The following is a 17,377-nucleotide window of genomic DNA, read 5'->3' as shown; positions in this document are numbered from 1 at the left end:
GATGAGAGAGAAGCCACCCAGAGTTTGGAGAGGGAGCTGGAAACACCTCACATAGACCTATGGGCCCAGTAAAGATGTGGGCTTTCACTTGGACATAGGAGCCGGTGGACGATTTAGAGCAAAGGACAAGTGTGATTCTATTCCAGAGTCCACTGTGGTTGGGCTGTGTTGCGGATATGTCTGAAGGCAAAGGAATGGTGTTGGAAATCAGGAGAGGAAAACGAGTCAAGGGTGAGGACCCAGGAGGTCCTGCTGTCTAGGTCTGGTAGCTGTCTCTCAAGCCGTGCCCAGAGACACATTCTGCTCACAAGTTCACAGAGGACCTGGAGCCCAACAGGTAAAAGACAAGACCTAGACACACACTGTCCCCAATGGGGATGGCTGCAGAGAGACCACTGGCATCCCTCCCACACCCCCAGACCTTACCTGACACCAGCTCGCCACGGTATCCTTGCTTGACAAGGGAGAAGACCAGCCTCGGCTGGTGCGCACAGTCAATGCATGCTTGCACGGCCTGCTGCAGGACAGCTGCAGGCCGCTCGGGCCCCAGGCGCTCCGGAAGCTGCTGCAGCTTCCTCCTCTCCAGGTATGGCCCGGCATCGGCCTGTTTGTTAATGTAGAGGCACACTGTGGGCACAGAGAATACCAGAGGTGAGACATCTAGCACTCCAAGTACACCGGGTCTGCAGGCTGCGTAGGCGGCAGGGACGGGATGTGGGGGAGGGGGTTGGGGAGGAGGGGACACGGGGTGGGGGTGCTGTCTAAGGCAAGGCCTGCATCTGGCCCCGGCCTTAGGAAAGCTGCAAAGGGCAGACTTGTGATCGATCCTCCCAGTTTAAGACGATAAAAAGGCTAAACAGTTGCGGCCTTAGGAAAGCTGCAAAGGGCAGACTTGTGACCGATCCTCCCAGTTTAAGACGATAAAAAGGCTAAACAGTTGCCCGTTCTAATTGCCTGAGCTTGCTCTAGAGGCGACCTCGTGGCAGTGAGCAGAAGGATAGCTGGGTCTCCTCCAACAGTGTAAAACTGAACAGAAGATGACTATTACCACCCATACGGGCAGTGTATATAAAGGTATTTTCATCTGGGTAGGTACATGACAAATCTCTCTTCTCTTCCAAGAAAAGCTGGCTCTTTCTCTGTGAACTTGCACCAATAAAAAGCTTGTTGTAACACTGATCATTCTAGAAGCAGTATGAGGTTCCTATGGGACTTCCATTTATAATTCCAGAAAATAATGTTCGAAAGCCGTCAGTAATTACACACCTAAAAGACTTATTTATTTTTACTGTATGCACATGCATGTGTTTGCCTATGTATGTCTATGTACCATATGCATGCAGTGTCCTGGGATCTGGTTACAGACCGTTGTAAAGCCACCATGTGGATGTGGGGAACTGAACCCAGTTCCTCTGCCCACATTAAACTCTTAGCCACTGAGCCACCTCTCAAGCCCCAGATTCCTCACACTTTTAACTACTTAATAAAGTAATGTATCTCATTATGAAATTTTGAACATAAATTGTGTTCATCTGCATTTTAACTGTTTATGTATTGTGTATGTTTTATAGGTAAGTAACATTTATGTAACATAAATTTAATGTTATATTTATATAACATAAGTGTCAGAGTGTCTGTAAACTGATTTTCCATGTTTAATAGATTAATCAATTTTACAATTAAAAGAGGAAATAAAAACCTCACGCATCATTTTTTACATTGGGGTGTGTGTGTGTGCGTGTGTGTGTACAAACTCACGAACATGCACATGTATATGTTTGCATCAGGCATGCTATGGTGCACACATGTGGACATCAGAGGACAGCTTGAGGGAATATGTTTTCTCCGTCCACCCTGTGAGTCCCAGGTACTGAATTTAGGTCACCAAGCACCTGTCAACAAGCATCTTTACCTACTAAGTCATCTCAGGGATCACCATGAGTTCTGTTTCAGAGAAAATATTTCTACTGACAAGTTGCCCGATGGATTACTAACTGTTATTATGTAAATAATCATCGTGTTTATATGAATATAATAATAAATAATGTTAATATAACAGTCAGTTGGCTGAGGGGCTCTGATACAAGATGTCAGCTGATACACGTTCAACTCCCTTCCGTTCTTACAACACAGCGCATGTGCCCACTCACAACTATTTCACCTGTAATTCGACAGTAATTGCCCAACAGGTCAGCCTGACCCCAGACTGCCCTGACATAATGCATCCTGTCCTCCGCTGTCAAGGTCAGCTGCTTGAAGATTTAAAAGTAACAACAATGTTATCGTAACCTACATAGAAAGCCTGATTTCTTCTCTGCTCCCAATGCCGGACCCTTAGCAAACGAAGATTTTTCTAGCTTGCCTCCTGAGAAAAACTGTCTGCAAAGTAAGGTGGAGATGTGATTTTCTCCCCTTCCAATGGCACAGTAAGTCTCTGCCTCATGAGTATTGTTGATAGTGTATGATAGATTTGAGAGATAGAAGTTTTACAAGAGTAAAGTAAAACAGAATGTTAACAGCAGGGGTCATATGATCGTCCATGCATCAGTGGCCTTCTTAAGTGTTTGCCCTTCCACGATAGGACCATTTCTCCTCAGAGGTCACTGTTTCAGGGGAGTGCTAAGGATGTTAGGGGGTGAAGTGACTAGCAGAGCTTTTGGGATGGTTAGACAGTGACAGCAGGCAGGCACCTCCCACGCGCTCAAGCAAGCCTGAACTGAGTGTTACGGCCTCGCTCATGAAGTAACCAAAGTGCTTGGAGAACGGCTCAGGTCTGCCATCAGGGCTGCGCCATGGAACTTGGAGACAATTCCCTCTGACCACAAGAGTTCACTTCATTCTCTAAGGGCGCCCACTCTCCCTCAGAGGCTGAGGTGAGACCCCCAGCAGTGAAGACCCAAGAGAGGAGGCAGGGTCTGTCGGAGCTGAGTGTGAGGCAGCGATGGGGTGACTGGACAGGAAGCTCATTCCAAACGGAGGAAGAGAATATGCTGAGATGTGTGGACATCACACATCTGGTGAGTGGAATCACGGGGTGGGGGTGGAGGCTGGAAGCTTCCTCAGCAGTGTTAATGGGTTTAGTCTTTGTACTACAGTGGGAGGGGCTAGAAGGCTAAAGGACTCAGTGGGTGGGAGGAGCAAGGACTGAAATTGTGATGAGGGGCAGTGTGTGTTCCTGTGCGTGTCCACATGTGCGCACACTCACGTGTGCATACACTACACATGCATGTGCCTTTATAGCCATCTAACTACTGTTACAAGATGAAGTTGTTGAGAGACAGACAGAGAGACAGACAGACAGACACTGGAGCATATGGTAGCCACTGGAATCACAAATGCAGGATGGACACATTCTGTAATGCACACTCAAGTGAGCACACTCAGATCCAGCCGCTGCTCTCACTTGTGCACCCCAAGGCAGCCAGCTGAACCCAGCATTCACAACAACATTCACGGAGAACAAAGAGGTTTTTGTTTTGCCTTCTCGTTTTGTTTTGTTTTTTATTGTAGGAGTGCTCTCTGTCTGCATGTACCCCTACATGCCAGAAGAGGACATTAGCTTTCTTTAGAGATGGTCGTGAGACACTATGAGGGTGCTGGGAATTGAACTCAGGACCTCTGGAAGGACAGCCAGTGTTCTTACCTGCTGAGCCACCTCACCAGTCTGAAAACAAAGTTTTTAATAACCGAACTGCAGGACAAGGAAATGTGTGCTTTCAGAGAATGGGGGCGGTTGTCATATCTGCTGCCAGCTACCATGTCTAATCTTTCTTTGGGCTATCTCAGGGAAATTTTTCTTCCTTTTCTTTTTCCTTTCTTTTCAGAAACAGGGTTTCTCTGTGCAGCACTGGCTGTCCTGAAACTCATTCTATAGACAAGGCTGGCCCCAAACTCAGAGATTAGCCTGCCTTTGCCTCCTGGAATTAAAGGCAGGCACCATCACACCCACTGAAATGATACCTTGGAGAAAACCTTAGATTCATAAAGTACCTGAGAGATGAAATGACACCCTGCTACTCTAGGACCATTGCCACCAATGCGTCTGTTCTGCAGACGTACCTGTGACAGCCTGTGGGACCACCAAGCTGGGGACAGTGGCTGCATCCTGAGGGATGGAGCTGAGGTCGGGTTCTGGAGTGCTCCGTGGAGGTGACAGGGCCAAGGGAGTCATGAGCACCGGAGACTTGATCTGCAAGAGAGTCCGTTTAATCAGCGAATGTCTAGAAATGCTCTCTTTGCCACCCCAACCATCCGGATGTCTGCTAACTTCTCTAGACTCTCACACTCCTACACCTTTCTCCTCCTCAGCTTTGGGAAAGGAGCTCCAGACTCAAGTTCATGTTCAAAATTCGTATTTGGATTATCCTCAGAGGATCGATAGCTCTATACCCTTACATTGGCACTATCAGGAAATGACAGCACCGGGCAGTGGGTGTAGAAACACAGAGAGGCATGATTTGTCAAAACACATGAGCTCCCGAGACCAGAATGCAGACTGCAGGGCAGTGCCCTGTCCACACTCCGTGCTGGGTACAATCCCAGCTGTAGGCTCTCCCTGTATCCACCAGGAGATGGACCATGATGCTTTTCCCATTCTCTAATGAGCTCACAGGGTGAGCACTCTCCGGATTGCTGAGTAGCTGTTCAATGGTGACTTCCTGTAGCAGACCACCGAACTGTGTAGATGGGGATCGGAAGGAGCAGCCACCACTGTGAAGGTCTCCCTGAAATTGCACGTGAGAAGATGGCGTTTACACAAATGGAACTGGTGAAGACAAGCCAGGGACAGCGAGTCAACAAGTCACTCTGCACCTGGCACTAGGTTGGGTCCAAGTGATGGACAGCAGTAGAGGGTCAATGGAGACAGATCCGGGATATAATTTGAAGGTGGAATATGTCATTAGCTTCTCCTTTTCACCAGTGATTGACTTATGTAGGAACCCTACCCCAGAAGAATTAAGTCAATTTATAAGAGTGTGGGGCCCCTGGCAGCAAATGTTTCAAAAGATATCAGCGTGTAGACACAGTTCAAGAACCATCGCTCAATCCCAAGCCTCTTTCAAACAATCTCTTGTGGGTCTCATAGAAATGTCAATTTGGATTCTGAGTGTGAGGTAGTATTCTGTATCCTAATGAGCCCCAGGTAGGACGTCTCTGCAGATCCATGAGCACACTTTGGTGGGCCAAGTATTATGTCCCATTGTTAACTTACACACACACACACACACACACACACACACACACACACACACACACACCTTTCTTCTAGACCTTTAGAATGAACTACTAACAGCGAGGGAGAAAGAAAGAATGCTCCAATACCATGGATCAATTCAGTAAGTTACCATTCTATTCTGTGAGAAGACGCCATGACCAAGGCAACTCCTATAAAAGAAAGCATTTCACTGAGGGCTTGCATGCTGTTTTAGAGGGTTAGTCCATTATCATCATGGCAGGAAGCAGACTGACGTGCTGCTAGAGCAGTAGCTGAGGGCTTTACAGCATGATCTGCAGGCAGCAGACAGAGAGAGATTGGACCTAGCCTGGGCTTTTGAAACCTTAAAGTCCACTCTCAGTGACACACCTCCTCCAATAAGCCACACCCACTCCAAGAAGGCCACGCCCTCTGATCCTTCCCAAACAATTCCACTCCCTGGTGACTAAGCACTGGGAATATATGAGCCTGTGGGGGCCATTCTCATCCAAATCACTATAAGCTTTATGCTCTATCCACCCATTTAGTCATTCTACAGATATGTATTGTCCTGAGCCAGACCTTCTCTAGCTGTTTGGGGGAGAGGGACACTAACCTAGAGCGGTAGGTGGGGGCGGGGCGGGCGGGGTGGGGCGGGGCTGGAGAGGACTGATGGACGTTTCTGGACACATTTAGAAGGTGGAAATATATCTGGGTAGAAAGAAGTCACAACTGGTTCCGAGGGTCAGTGGAGTTAAGGGTGTGCTCCACCACCCCCCGGGTACATTGAAAAAATTTAACTTTCCTATTGGAATAAACTTAAGAGTTGGGGGTGGGGGGGGAGTGTGAATTAGAAGATAAATCTAACTGTGTATTGGCATTTTTGTCTAGGAGGGGACAGAGAACTATCCACAGCAACGGGAAAAGATTTACCCTACAATTCAATGCCACCTCACACACTTGGGGCAGACACTGTGGGAAGATACAAGGTTGGCGAGCTTGTGGTCACCATGGAAACCAGGAAGAAAGTTCCGTGAAAACTCCAAGGCAGAACCAGCGAAGGCTCTGAGAGAGACTTCTGGGCATCCAGCTTTACGGGATCACCGTTTATAGTAGTCGGAAGTCAAACGCACGGGCAGAGAGGAACGTCTAGAAACAGCGGGACACAGATACGCGGCACGTTTTCCGTGATATGATGCCGGCATCCATTTCTACCATCACAGGCCATTCATCTTCGCTAGTCTTGATTTGCATTTTTTTTTAATTAACTTGTTTAAATGGTTGTTTTCGTGGACAAAAGTAAAACGAAATGCTCGTATGTTGGTTTCTAATGTCATTCTTCAATAAAAGGAGCAGGGACTTCTATCAGAAATGGATGGTCCCAAGACTAAGACGGGGAGTACAGAGGCAGCTGGAAGCATCTCAATATGACAAGAGATAATAAGATATTTACGAAAACAGCCAGCGATAGACGTATCTTAAGAAGCAAGATCTGGACCACTCCAAGCCACAGAGAGGTAGTGTAGTGACTTATAATAACACTAAGTATTATGTAATCGATGTCCACAGGTCCATCTGCTGTACGTAAATGTCTGAAAACGTAAATAAGTAAGGGGAACAAATCAATCTTTCATGAACCAAACATGCACATCTTCTCTCGTAGGTGAGCTCAACACCCTGGTCTTTAAGAATGTGCATACTGAATCCCTTCTAAATACTGCAGTGTAGAAATGGGCCAGTGACTCCTACAGTGGGGACACCCGACCAAAGCCACCTCAGCCACAGGATCCAAGTCAACATCAGCAGCGGTAGGGACGGTAGTTGCTTCTGATGAAGTTCCCCAGGGATGTTACATCCCCTCTGTGATCCCCTCCCACGCACAGTCTAATATGTGGAGCAAGTGCTAGACAGAGTCAATTGTATCACGTTCTGTGAAACTCCTCAAAACTGTCCATCATAAGAAAATAGGGAAAATTAGCCACTTCCACAGACAAAAGATCATAAGAAGACAATTACGGGGTGCTAGAACTGGCGTGTATCAGTCCAGAAGAAGAGGCTATACAATCTTCCGGAAGGCCTATAAGTTGAGAGCTGTGGTGGTTTGAATGAAAATGGTGCCCATGGGCTCACAGGGTGTGGCACTATTAGGAGGCGTGTCCTTGTTGGAAGGACTGAGTCCCCGAGGTGGGCTTTGAGGTTTCAGATGCTCAAGCTTCTCTCTCTTCCTCTGCCTGTGGAACTCTGAGCTAACCTCTCCAGCACCACGTCTGCCCGCGTGCCAGCCACCACGATGATAAAGGTCTAAACCTTTGAACCTGTAAGCCAGCCCCAATGAAATGTTTTCCCTTATAAGAGTTGCCGTGGTCATTGTGTCTTGTCCTAGCTACGAAAACTAAGACAGAAGTCAAGCAGAGCTGTTGTTTAAAACTTCAAGTGCATGGATTTACAGTTGAATTAAGTCTATTTAAAAGGTAATGAGTCCTCAGAGCTTCACTTTGCCCACCCCATACTCGGGTTCATTTGTCGGTGGCTCAGAGCAGACAGCATGGGAATGGTGTCACCTGTACCTTTGCAAATGTTACAAGTTCCGACCCGGGTTCTTGTATTGGTTTACAGACTTAAGGGCGTGAAGAGAAAAAGACTTCAAAACGCTGATCTAAACTCCAAGCCTGTCGCACATATGGCTGCTATGTGGTGGGTGACACCCAAAGAAATAAAACCCTGTTGTTGTTTCTTCTTTGTTTTCAAACTGGCTTTTAGTTCACAGCCCTGACAAACAGGATGGCGGTCCCACTACTTCAAGGTTTTTAAGTCAGCGCACCTCCAGGACAGAAGGGTTTGCTTCATGTAGCCCCTCCTGTATCCTTACGAAGATCAAGGCATTTTCCAGTCATGGAATATAAGGGGCCTTCGCCTGCTGCCCTTGGCAGAGTTTCTGAGCTGAGGGCCTGACTGAAATGCTAAGAGGTAAGCATTCCCTTTGAAACAAAGAAGACTGTCCACATGACAGAGTGCAGCTCTTTCTAGAAACCACAGTGTTCAGAGGTTATCTGTGTCCTTTCCCAAGGTGACAGTGGACAGCAAGGCTCAGTGGTGAGCAGACCCCAGTAATATGGTGGCAGGTTCCATACACAGGGACTCAGCCCAATGGTCCAGGATGGGGCAGGGGCTGTGAACTCCAGGGGACTGACATCTGCCCTCTAGCTTGATCCTCCCTTTTCTATAGCAGACCTGTGTTAGCATTAGCCTCAGGAGCACTCAGATGTCCTACTGTCAACTGGGCTCAAGTCCTGAAGAGAGATGCCTGGGAGGTTCTCAGAGAAACAGAGGACTGACAGAGGCACTGGGAGAGATATCAGCTGCCACAGACCCAGGCCACAGAAGAAACACCCTCAGAATCTCTAAGAGAAAAGTGCAACAAAGACTCAAAATCATACTGTTCACAGTCACGGGATGATCACGATTACAGTGTCACTAGCCATATTGCTACTGGGTAATATTGTTAGCAGTGCTTACTGTGTTAATATATATCGGATTGTAGCGAGTTATTGCTACCCTCTCAGCATCTTCCCCTGTGAATGCTTTCCTCTTTGTATCTAAGGGTAGAAACTACGGGAACTGAACTTGCAAGGAGAGTTGACATAAATGTAAAGGGGCTCTGATGACAGGCATGGAAGAGCTTTCTTTTTAAAAAAAATAATTTTTATTTATTCTTTAGCAACTCATATATGTCTAATGCATTTGGATCCTACTCGTCCTGGGTTGCCTTCTCTTCTCCTCTTATCCTCCCCAAGGAGCCCTTCCCCCATTCCAACACATCCACTCTCTACTCTAATTTTATGTCTGTCTGCCTGCCTGCCTGCCTGCCTGCCTGCCTGCCTGCCTGCCTGCCTGCCTGCCTACCTACCTACCTACCTACCTACCTATCTATCTATCTATCTATCTATCTATCTATCTATCTATCTATCTATCTATCTGAGACAGGGTCCTACTGTTGACCCAAATTGCTCTCAAACTCACAGACTCCGAGAATCCTTCTGCCTCCAGACAGCTAGAAATGGAAACCTGAAGCACAGTATCCAAGCCAAGAAATATTTTCTTAGTAATAAAATACAAGGTCATTAAGGCCAGACCGAGTAAGATCTTACTTAGTCAGTTTAAAAAACAAAACAAAACAAACAAACAAACAAACAAAATAAAAACAACTTCTGGCTCCCCAACTGTGCCCCGGAGTTAAAAATCACCAAATTAGCGGCCATTTGGTAAATGGGGTGAACCTGTACAATCTACTTGCTGGCTCCTCTACAATAAGAGTCCCGTCATTAATGGTAAAATGGTGTGTCGCCAACTGAAACTGAGGAGGCTGGGTTAGCAACTTTGTTTTGCCAACTGAGAACATTTTAAATTATCACAGCTTTAAAAACTTTCTCTCACCATGTATTTTAGAATAAAGGGTAATCTTTTGAGCAAATCGTTTTGGCTTTATGAAACTTTCACGTGGTTCTTATCTTTCCTGTGTCATATTTGATTGGTGACAGGGATGGGCACCTGGTTTGAAGTTACTCTTCTAGGACATTAAGTTTAAGGCCTATAGAGTCATTCGGGGGTGGGGAGCAGGGTCTGAGATAATGTCCCATGCATCTTCCTAACTTTGAGGGAAGTAGGCTCACAAAACAGCGGTGGCCTCTTGTTCCTACAAAAGAAATTCACCATGAGGTAGAACCAGACCTGCTTGCATTGTGCAGGGTCTTTGTGTCAGCCAAGGGACCTATGCTGCGTACCGCTCTGAGATGTCCCTGGATATCAGGCACACTAAGAGGTTTCCCTGAGTGTTGGGGACACTGAAAACCCCCTTTTAGGAGGGAGGAAACGTGCAACGTGAATCAGGTTTGTTCCGTGGGGGCGAACCGCCGTTTTTCTTGGCCCAAGAAACACTGTGTCTGTTGGTAATTTTCATTCTTGGGTCACAGCCCCCCGAGGACCAGGAAGAAGGCCAGAGAAGTTTTACTATGTTTTCTTGGAACTTGGACTTGCTCCCTGGTTCTATGAAACAGAAAACCTGTCCATTCCACCCCTCCCCCGACCTAACGCAATTCCCAGACTCCAGCAATGGTACAGGTAGGTGCCTGAGAAGGCACAAGTGCCCAGGCTAGCTTCTGAGACCAGATACACAATCCTAAAATCAAATCATCATGAGCTTTCCTGACAGAGGTTTCCCCATCAGAAAAATGATGGAAGAATTGGTGAAGAAGATCTTTAAAAAATATATACCGTGTGCTAGAGACATGGCTCACCAGTTCATAGCACACACCGCTTTCCCATAGGACCCAAATCTGTTTCCAGCCCTCACAGGAGGTGGCTCACAACCAACTGTAACTCAGGAGACACCAATGCCTCTGACCTCTGTGGGCACAAACACACTCACACTCACACACACACACACTCACACACACACTCTCACACACACACACTCACACACACACACACTCACACTCACACACACACTTTTTAAAAATTGAAATAAGGAGCTGGGAAGATGGCTCAGACATTGAGTGCTGCTCTCGCAGAGGACCCAAGTTCAATTCTCAGAACCCACATGTTGCTTCATAACCATCTATAACTTCTCTCCTAGGGAGAACGCCCTCTTCTGGTCTCTTCAGTCATCGCACACATATGCTACATACATTCTAGCAAAATCATACGATAAAATAAAATAAATGATATCTCAAAAAAAAGTTAAGAAAACTAAAGTAATTTCGAATAGCCAAGAACCTTTTTCTCTCATGACTGGGTTTTTTTTTTTTTTTTTCATTTGAAAGAGTTGCAAAGAAGAAGGATAAAGGTTGAATTCATTACCGGATCTTCCACAAGATCTCTCCGCTGACCTAAAATAATTTCCATACATTTTCCTAATTCTTGAGAGTTAATTGCCAATTTGCATTTTGGTTGCAAAATTCAGGTCTCAAGATGGAAACTGCAGTTTTACTTCATGGAAACTATGTGGGAGACAACTACAAATTCTCTTCTAAAGCCCGGAGGCTGGCAGAGAACAAGTTTCTCTTTTTCCCTCAGTTAGCCAGCCCTTCACAATCTGTCATAGACGGGGGCTGGCCCCTGGGTTGGGCGGGGTCAGACGGGGGAGGGGCTGTCCCCTGGTTTGGGCGGGGTTGTAGGATTGGAGTTACGTCATAGACGGGGGGCTGTCCCCTGGTTTGGGCGGGGCTGTAAGATTAGGGTTATGTCATAGTCGGGGGGGGGGGGCTGGCCCTTGGTTGGGGCGGGGTTGTAGGATTGGGGTTACATCATAGGCCGGGGTGGCGGCTAGTTTGGGCGGGGTCAGATGGAGGCTGGTCCCTGGTTTGGGCGGGGTCGTAGGATTGGGGTTACGTCATCCGTTTCCCACCCACAGCCTCTCCCTCCATGCTGTTAGTCCTTAAAATGCTCTCAGGTTCCTCATTGCTATAAATCTGCCTCTTCGCAGCCAAACTTGACATCAGCATCTTTTATAAGCCGAAAACTATAATCCATCCCCCAGGAGTCCTGTGCTAAATCTCTGTCCAGAAAAATCTTATTACATCTTTTGACACTGGCCTACTTACGGCATTACTTTAAATGTCTCGGGAATGTCAACTGCTTCCACCAAAAAAACCACCATAGATGAGGAATAAGTTCTACAAGTGGCTTCAAGAGCCACCCTGCTGAGAATAGTCAGGGGACAGCTCAGCCCCTGACACTCATTTAGATGCAAGCTTAACAATATGTGTTTAAAGGGTTGGGGATTTAGCTCAGCGGTAGAGCACTTGCCTAGCAAGCGCAAGGCCCTGGGTTCGGTCCCCAGCTCCGAAAAAAAGAAAAAAAAAAAAAACAAACAAACAATATGTGTTTAGCAACAGTCCTAAAATCTGCTCAACTTACAGCTTCCCCATCTGCTGTAATTCGCTTTCTCCACTTGTTAAAAAAAAAAAAAAAAAAAAAGCACACAACGTGTGCCACGTTGTCCCGACGAGACCTTGTCCGTCACAGGCTCTTTTGAGAGACTTATTTCTCAGCCTGAGTTTGCCCAGGCCCAGTCTTCCATGGCGTTTTACAGCAGAGCTGTGCCCAGTCTCCCAGCGCCCCAGCCCAACATGATGGGGACCAGGAGGCATACCTTGTACCTGGGTTTCCGTCCTCTCTTCTTCGGGATTGTCACTGCTGGCACGGAGGCAGAAGAAGCAGAATAAAGGTTATGCACTGCCATCTGCACCCGCGTGGAGTGAAGTGGAGGCCGGCCACGCTTCCTCCCTGGGACCCTCTGGGTCTGCATTTCTGCTGGTGCCAGGCTTACTGAATGAGGAGGCAAACCGCACACAGGCAAGAGAGGTCCTGGGAATTAGTCCAGACAGAAAGGAAAACAAGGTTGGAAACGTCTGCTTGGTTTTCAAAGCACGTAGATCTGATAGTGATCTGTGCACACCTACCACTTACAGGAGAAACATGGCGGCACCCGAAAGTGAGCCAGGCACCACTAGGCTGCAGTCCTGCTAAGTGGAGAAGACAGGAGATTCCCGGATCTAGACATACCTGAGATTATCACCAGTGACTGGGTGCTTTCACGTCTCTATTCAATGTTGGACTAATAAAATCGTATCATAATAGTATCTAAATACTATGCATGATCTTCTACATTTATAATGTTTAATGCTACATAAACTATATTATGTTAATAATATAGAAATATAATATCATATTAATCATATTAATTAATATTATAACAGCATATTAATGGTTGATATGCAATTATATGACACATGAATAACGATTATAATTATATTGCTAATTAACATATTGATATATTAAATATATAATATAATTGTATTATATTTAATACTATTGTATTACACAAACTCATCCATCCCCCTATATTTACTCTTGTTCCTTTGGTTGAATTACAAATTGTCATCGCCCTTTTTAACAATACAAGTCAATTTTATTAAAGACATGATATCCCTCAGTGAAAACGTGGACGGGAGTTTGCACGCAGAAATTGTTCGCTTCACCATTATTTAGAATTGCAGAAATAAAATAGACACAGCCCAAATAACGATGCGTAAGGGAACAGCTAATACATCCACAAACTAAAACCGGCAAAGAAGTTAAAGTTGCCTTTAGCAACACATTTTTCATAGCACGATGTTGGGCAAAGTAAGCATCCTGCGCACAAACGATGCATAAAAATGATCCCAACTATGCAAAAAATTTTATATGGTAAAATAAAAGGAAGGAGGCTTGCTAAAAGGTCACTAAAGATGACCAGACTGTGGGCAACGTTCTTTGTACACAGCCCCCCTGCACGCGACCGTGACCTTAGCATAGTTCCGACAATATTAATCATAAGCTGCTTGAGCAGAAGTCCATAAATCTGGAAGCAAGAGGCCACCAACAAGACCATGACCCAGAGAACAGAGGAAGTGGAAGCTCAGAGGTCAGATATCCAGCTTGGGCATGAATGTGTCGAGTGGGGCCGAGCTTTAACTCTGGGACGATGTTAGGTGATGCAATTCACTTCTACAGAGTAGAGGAACCTTCCAAAAGAAATGAGAGGCTTCTTCTGAGAAGCCTGCAGTAGGTGTTAGTAGGGAAGCTCCCCGTACCACCTTGGCGGGGGGCATGGAAGCAGAAACTACATCGCATTACTCAGGGAAGAAAAGGCAAAACACTAGAAATTCTCTTAAAACACAACAGGGGAAGATTTGGTTTTGGAAATACCATATTTGGTGGATATGTTTATATATACATATATATATATATATATATATATATATATATGCAGATACACAGTGTGAGGGGTTGAACCTTGTGTGTGCCAACCAAGCACTTCACCAGTGAGCCACACTTCGCACTCCATAAATACAATTTTAAAGGAGGAACATTTTTACTTCCCAACTCTATAAATAGAATTTTAAGGTAGAAATATTTGTATTTTACACACTGTTGAATATTTCAGATAAAGAAAAAGGCTAGATATAGAGAGTTTCTCTGTGGTTAGGAGTAGGCAGAGCTCTTCCAGAGAACCCAAATACCCACCTCAGGCAGTTCACAAATGCCTGCAACTCCCCAGGCCTCTTCTGGCTTCTGTAGGCACTGTTCTCACAAACATAAATCCTCACACACGCACATATATAAACACATAGTTACAAATAAAATAAGATAATTTACATAAAACACTCAGCCTGCTAAAAATATCTTTTTTCTCTGTGTTAAAAAACCTATATTACTGATTCTAAGATAACATATTAACATATTCTAACATATTAACCTTATTGCAATACAGGTGCCCCTATATCACTTCAAGCAAATCAGAATTCTTAGTAAGGCATAAGAAAATGATGCGTTTTGTAATTGAATACATCTTAGAGTCAATAAATTATGATCACTGTATAGGAATCCATAGCATAAAAATCTATTCCTGGACCTCGACACTGACAAACCTCCCAAACATTCATTGGTACAGAAGAAGTCAAAAGCACAAAACTAAGAAGATCTTGTTGGGTGAAAGTCAGCCTCATTTTGACCTATGGCGATCAAAGATCTGCTTCTTTATAATGAGTTTAAGTTTTCAGAAACAGGTGGTTTTCTTATTGTAGGTTGTGTTTCTGCACCTTTCTACTTTTGCCTTCTTCTTTAAATTTTATTTTGGTTTATGTTTTTAGTTTCAGGAGACAAGGCCTCGCTATGCAGTCCAAGCTGCCCTCCAACTTAGGTTCCTTCTGCTCCAGTCTCCAGAGTGCTGGGAACACAGTGTTTGGACATGCCTGTCTTACTTCGCCTTTTGTGTAGAGATTAACAATGTGTCTAATAGCATCGGTGTCAAAAGGGAAGCAAGAGAAAGTTTAGGGTTAGGAGCCGAGCAGAAATCCAACTGCTACACTGTTCATACAGCAAGGTGAGGCTCTAGTTTCATTCTCAGCACAATATAAAAAGGCAGGCATAGTAATTGTGCTTGGGATCCTAGCACTGGGGAGGCAGAAACAGGTACATTTGTTGGCTTGGTGCACTGGCTTGCCAGCCTAACCTAACTAGTGAGCCAGTTCCCACTGACGGACCCTGTCTCAGAACTAAGGTGGACAGCATCCAAGAACCAACATGGAAGGTAATTGCTACCCTTTAAATTCACCTATATAATGCAGGTCTGTCCCTGTGTGCACACACAGACACACACATAATAAATAAATAAAATGCAATAATCTTTAAGGAAAATCAAGTTTAGAATGATATGAGTTAGCAACAAAGTTTCAAATAGAAGTAAACCTAAGAAGTCTTTGACGTCTAACAACTAAACTTAACTTTCCTTACACAGTTCCATATAACAAAATCCTTTCCTAATAAGGAAGGAGGAGGTGGGGGGGAGGAGGAGAGGGGAGAAGGAGGAGGAGGAGAGGAAGAAGAAGAAGAAGAAGAAGAAGAAGAAGAAGAAGAAGAAGAAGAAGAAGAAGAAGAAGAAGAAGAAGAAGAAGAAGAAGAAGAAAAGGAGGAGGAGAAGGAGAAGAAGAAGAAGAAGAAGAAGAAGAAGAAGAAGAAGAAGAAGAAGAAGAAGAAGAAGAAGAAGAAGAAGAAGAAGAAGAAGCAGAAGCAGAAGCAGAAGCAGATGCTATTTATTCAACTAATTTCCTTTCCCCTGACATTTCACCTCCTTCTCGTTGAGGAAAGACCATGCCTCATACTGCCTCCTACTCCCTGCCTTCCACAGAAGGGCCAGTCTTAGGCAGTGTGACAGCCCTGCTGGATAACCAGTCTGATACGTAATTTTATGCTAATTGACCAGCCATTGTTGGTGGAGCTGTAGGTAGTAGAGAGATGGGAGCCAGTGCCAAAGGCAAGAAATAGCCAAGCTTCCTCATCCTACCATGCCCCGGTGGTTGCTCATTTTACCTACGAATCAAGAACAGGTTGTAGGCTTATATCTTTCAAAACCTACTTTTAATAAGGTTCTTAAATGCTTTAGCTGCCCTTCTAGCCCACCACCCACCAGAGATAGTGGGAAGGGAAGGTTAATAGGGAAAAGGTAGATGTGGACCTCTTTAGAAATAGTTCTATGGAGCAAATCCAATCTGCATTGTCAGTTCACACCAAAGCAGCAGTGGCAGCTTGATTCACCTGAAAACACCATTCACAACTCAGCAACGGCAGTTCAATCCAGAAGAAACCACAAGGCTCCACCAATCAGCCTGAGCCTGAGGAAGTGGCAAGAAGCCACCAGAACACCACCAGAAGTTCTTTGGTGACATTTCTCTCTCTGAAATCATGGCAAATTATGGCCAGCAAAGAGTGGCAAGGCAAACCAATACCAGACAGCGTCATCTACCGTCCAATGGGTGATATTTATAACCTTTCCAAGCATCCTCTGTAGCAAAACATATGGTGCCCTTTTCCCTGGCTGTTTCTAGAAAAACACCATGTGTCTGTTCTCAGAAAAACACCCTCCCACGTGTCTGCTTCAGCCTAAACTTCCTGTCATAGGAAAGTTTTCAGAAAAACATCCCATGACACAACTGAGTCTCCAAAGAAAACGGAAATTTCCACTTCAGTGGGTTCACCAACACTCGTCCCAGACAAATCTATTGCTAAGTACCAAGGATACTTGATTGGATAATAAATGAATATATCAGTACCATAGGGTTCCTTTAAATGTCCCTGTAGGGTTATTTTAGAGTGACCAGTAAAGCAACTGACTTTCAATAACAGGTCCAGACACTTTGGAAAGTGTGTGTGAGGGCATGGGGTGGGGAATGTAGGTCCCCAAAATCTTCCTTCCCAAAACTATGGTTTGGATAGAAAAGAGAAAAAGAATTAAAAAAAAATTATAGTAAAAATAAGGAAGTGTCTCGGCTTTGGAGCACTGAGAGCAAGACACAGGAGATTTCGTTAAGAGAGTAGAACTGTGGAAGATACCATGACATTTTATCATGCTTAAACATGGTTCAGTGGTAACAGAAAAGGCAAATATTGAAATATGCAATAAAAGACTGCCATCCAGAAGGAAAAGTTCCTCTGGATATAAGGATAGCCAGATGTCGTGATGCAAGCCTCTAGTCCTAGCATTTGGGAAGCAAAGGCAGGCCAATCGCTGTAAGTTCAAGGCTAGCCGGGTCTACATAGTGAGTTCTAGGACAGCCAGAGCAACACAGTGGGCCATATCTCAAG

The 17,377-nt window shown here is 45.1% G+C and overlaps 1 protein-coding gene across 4 annotated transcripts in view; it reads right to left on the bottom strand.

Moving 5' to 3' along the window:
• The window catches only part of Scml4 (Scm polycomb group protein like 4), a 93,896-nt gene that overhangs the window by 30,211 nt on the left and 46,308 nt on the right, over window positions 1–17,377 (bottom strand). For 3 of the 4 annotated variants that reach the window (NM_001415016.2, XM_087597555.1, XM_087597556.1), the window contains exons 2-4: window positions 12,345–12,559; window positions 4,060–4,189; window positions 427–627 (exon numbers count right to left, since the gene is read on the bottom strand). In NM_001415016.2, coding sequence (NP_001401945.1) covers window positions 427–627; window positions 4,060–4,189; window positions 12,345–12,500 — 487 coding nt within the window. In that variant the 5' untranslated portion in view covers window positions 12,501–12,559. The remainder of the gene's footprint in view (window positions 1–426; window positions 628–4,059; window positions 4,190–12,344; window positions 12,560–17,377) is intronic. The other variant, XM_087597554.1, reaches the window with a different exon arrangement.

The sequence above is a fragment of the Rattus norvegicus genome, chromosome 20 (assembly GCF_021556685.1).
Source record: "Rattus norvegicus strain SHRSP/BbbUtx chromosome 20, alternate assembly SHRSP_T2T, whole genome shotgun sequence".
NCBI classification, from domain to species: Eukaryota; Metazoa; Chordata; class Mammalia; order Rodentia; family Muridae; genus Rattus; species Rattus norvegicus.
This window is presented reverse-complemented; position numbering and strand designations above follow the sequence as displayed.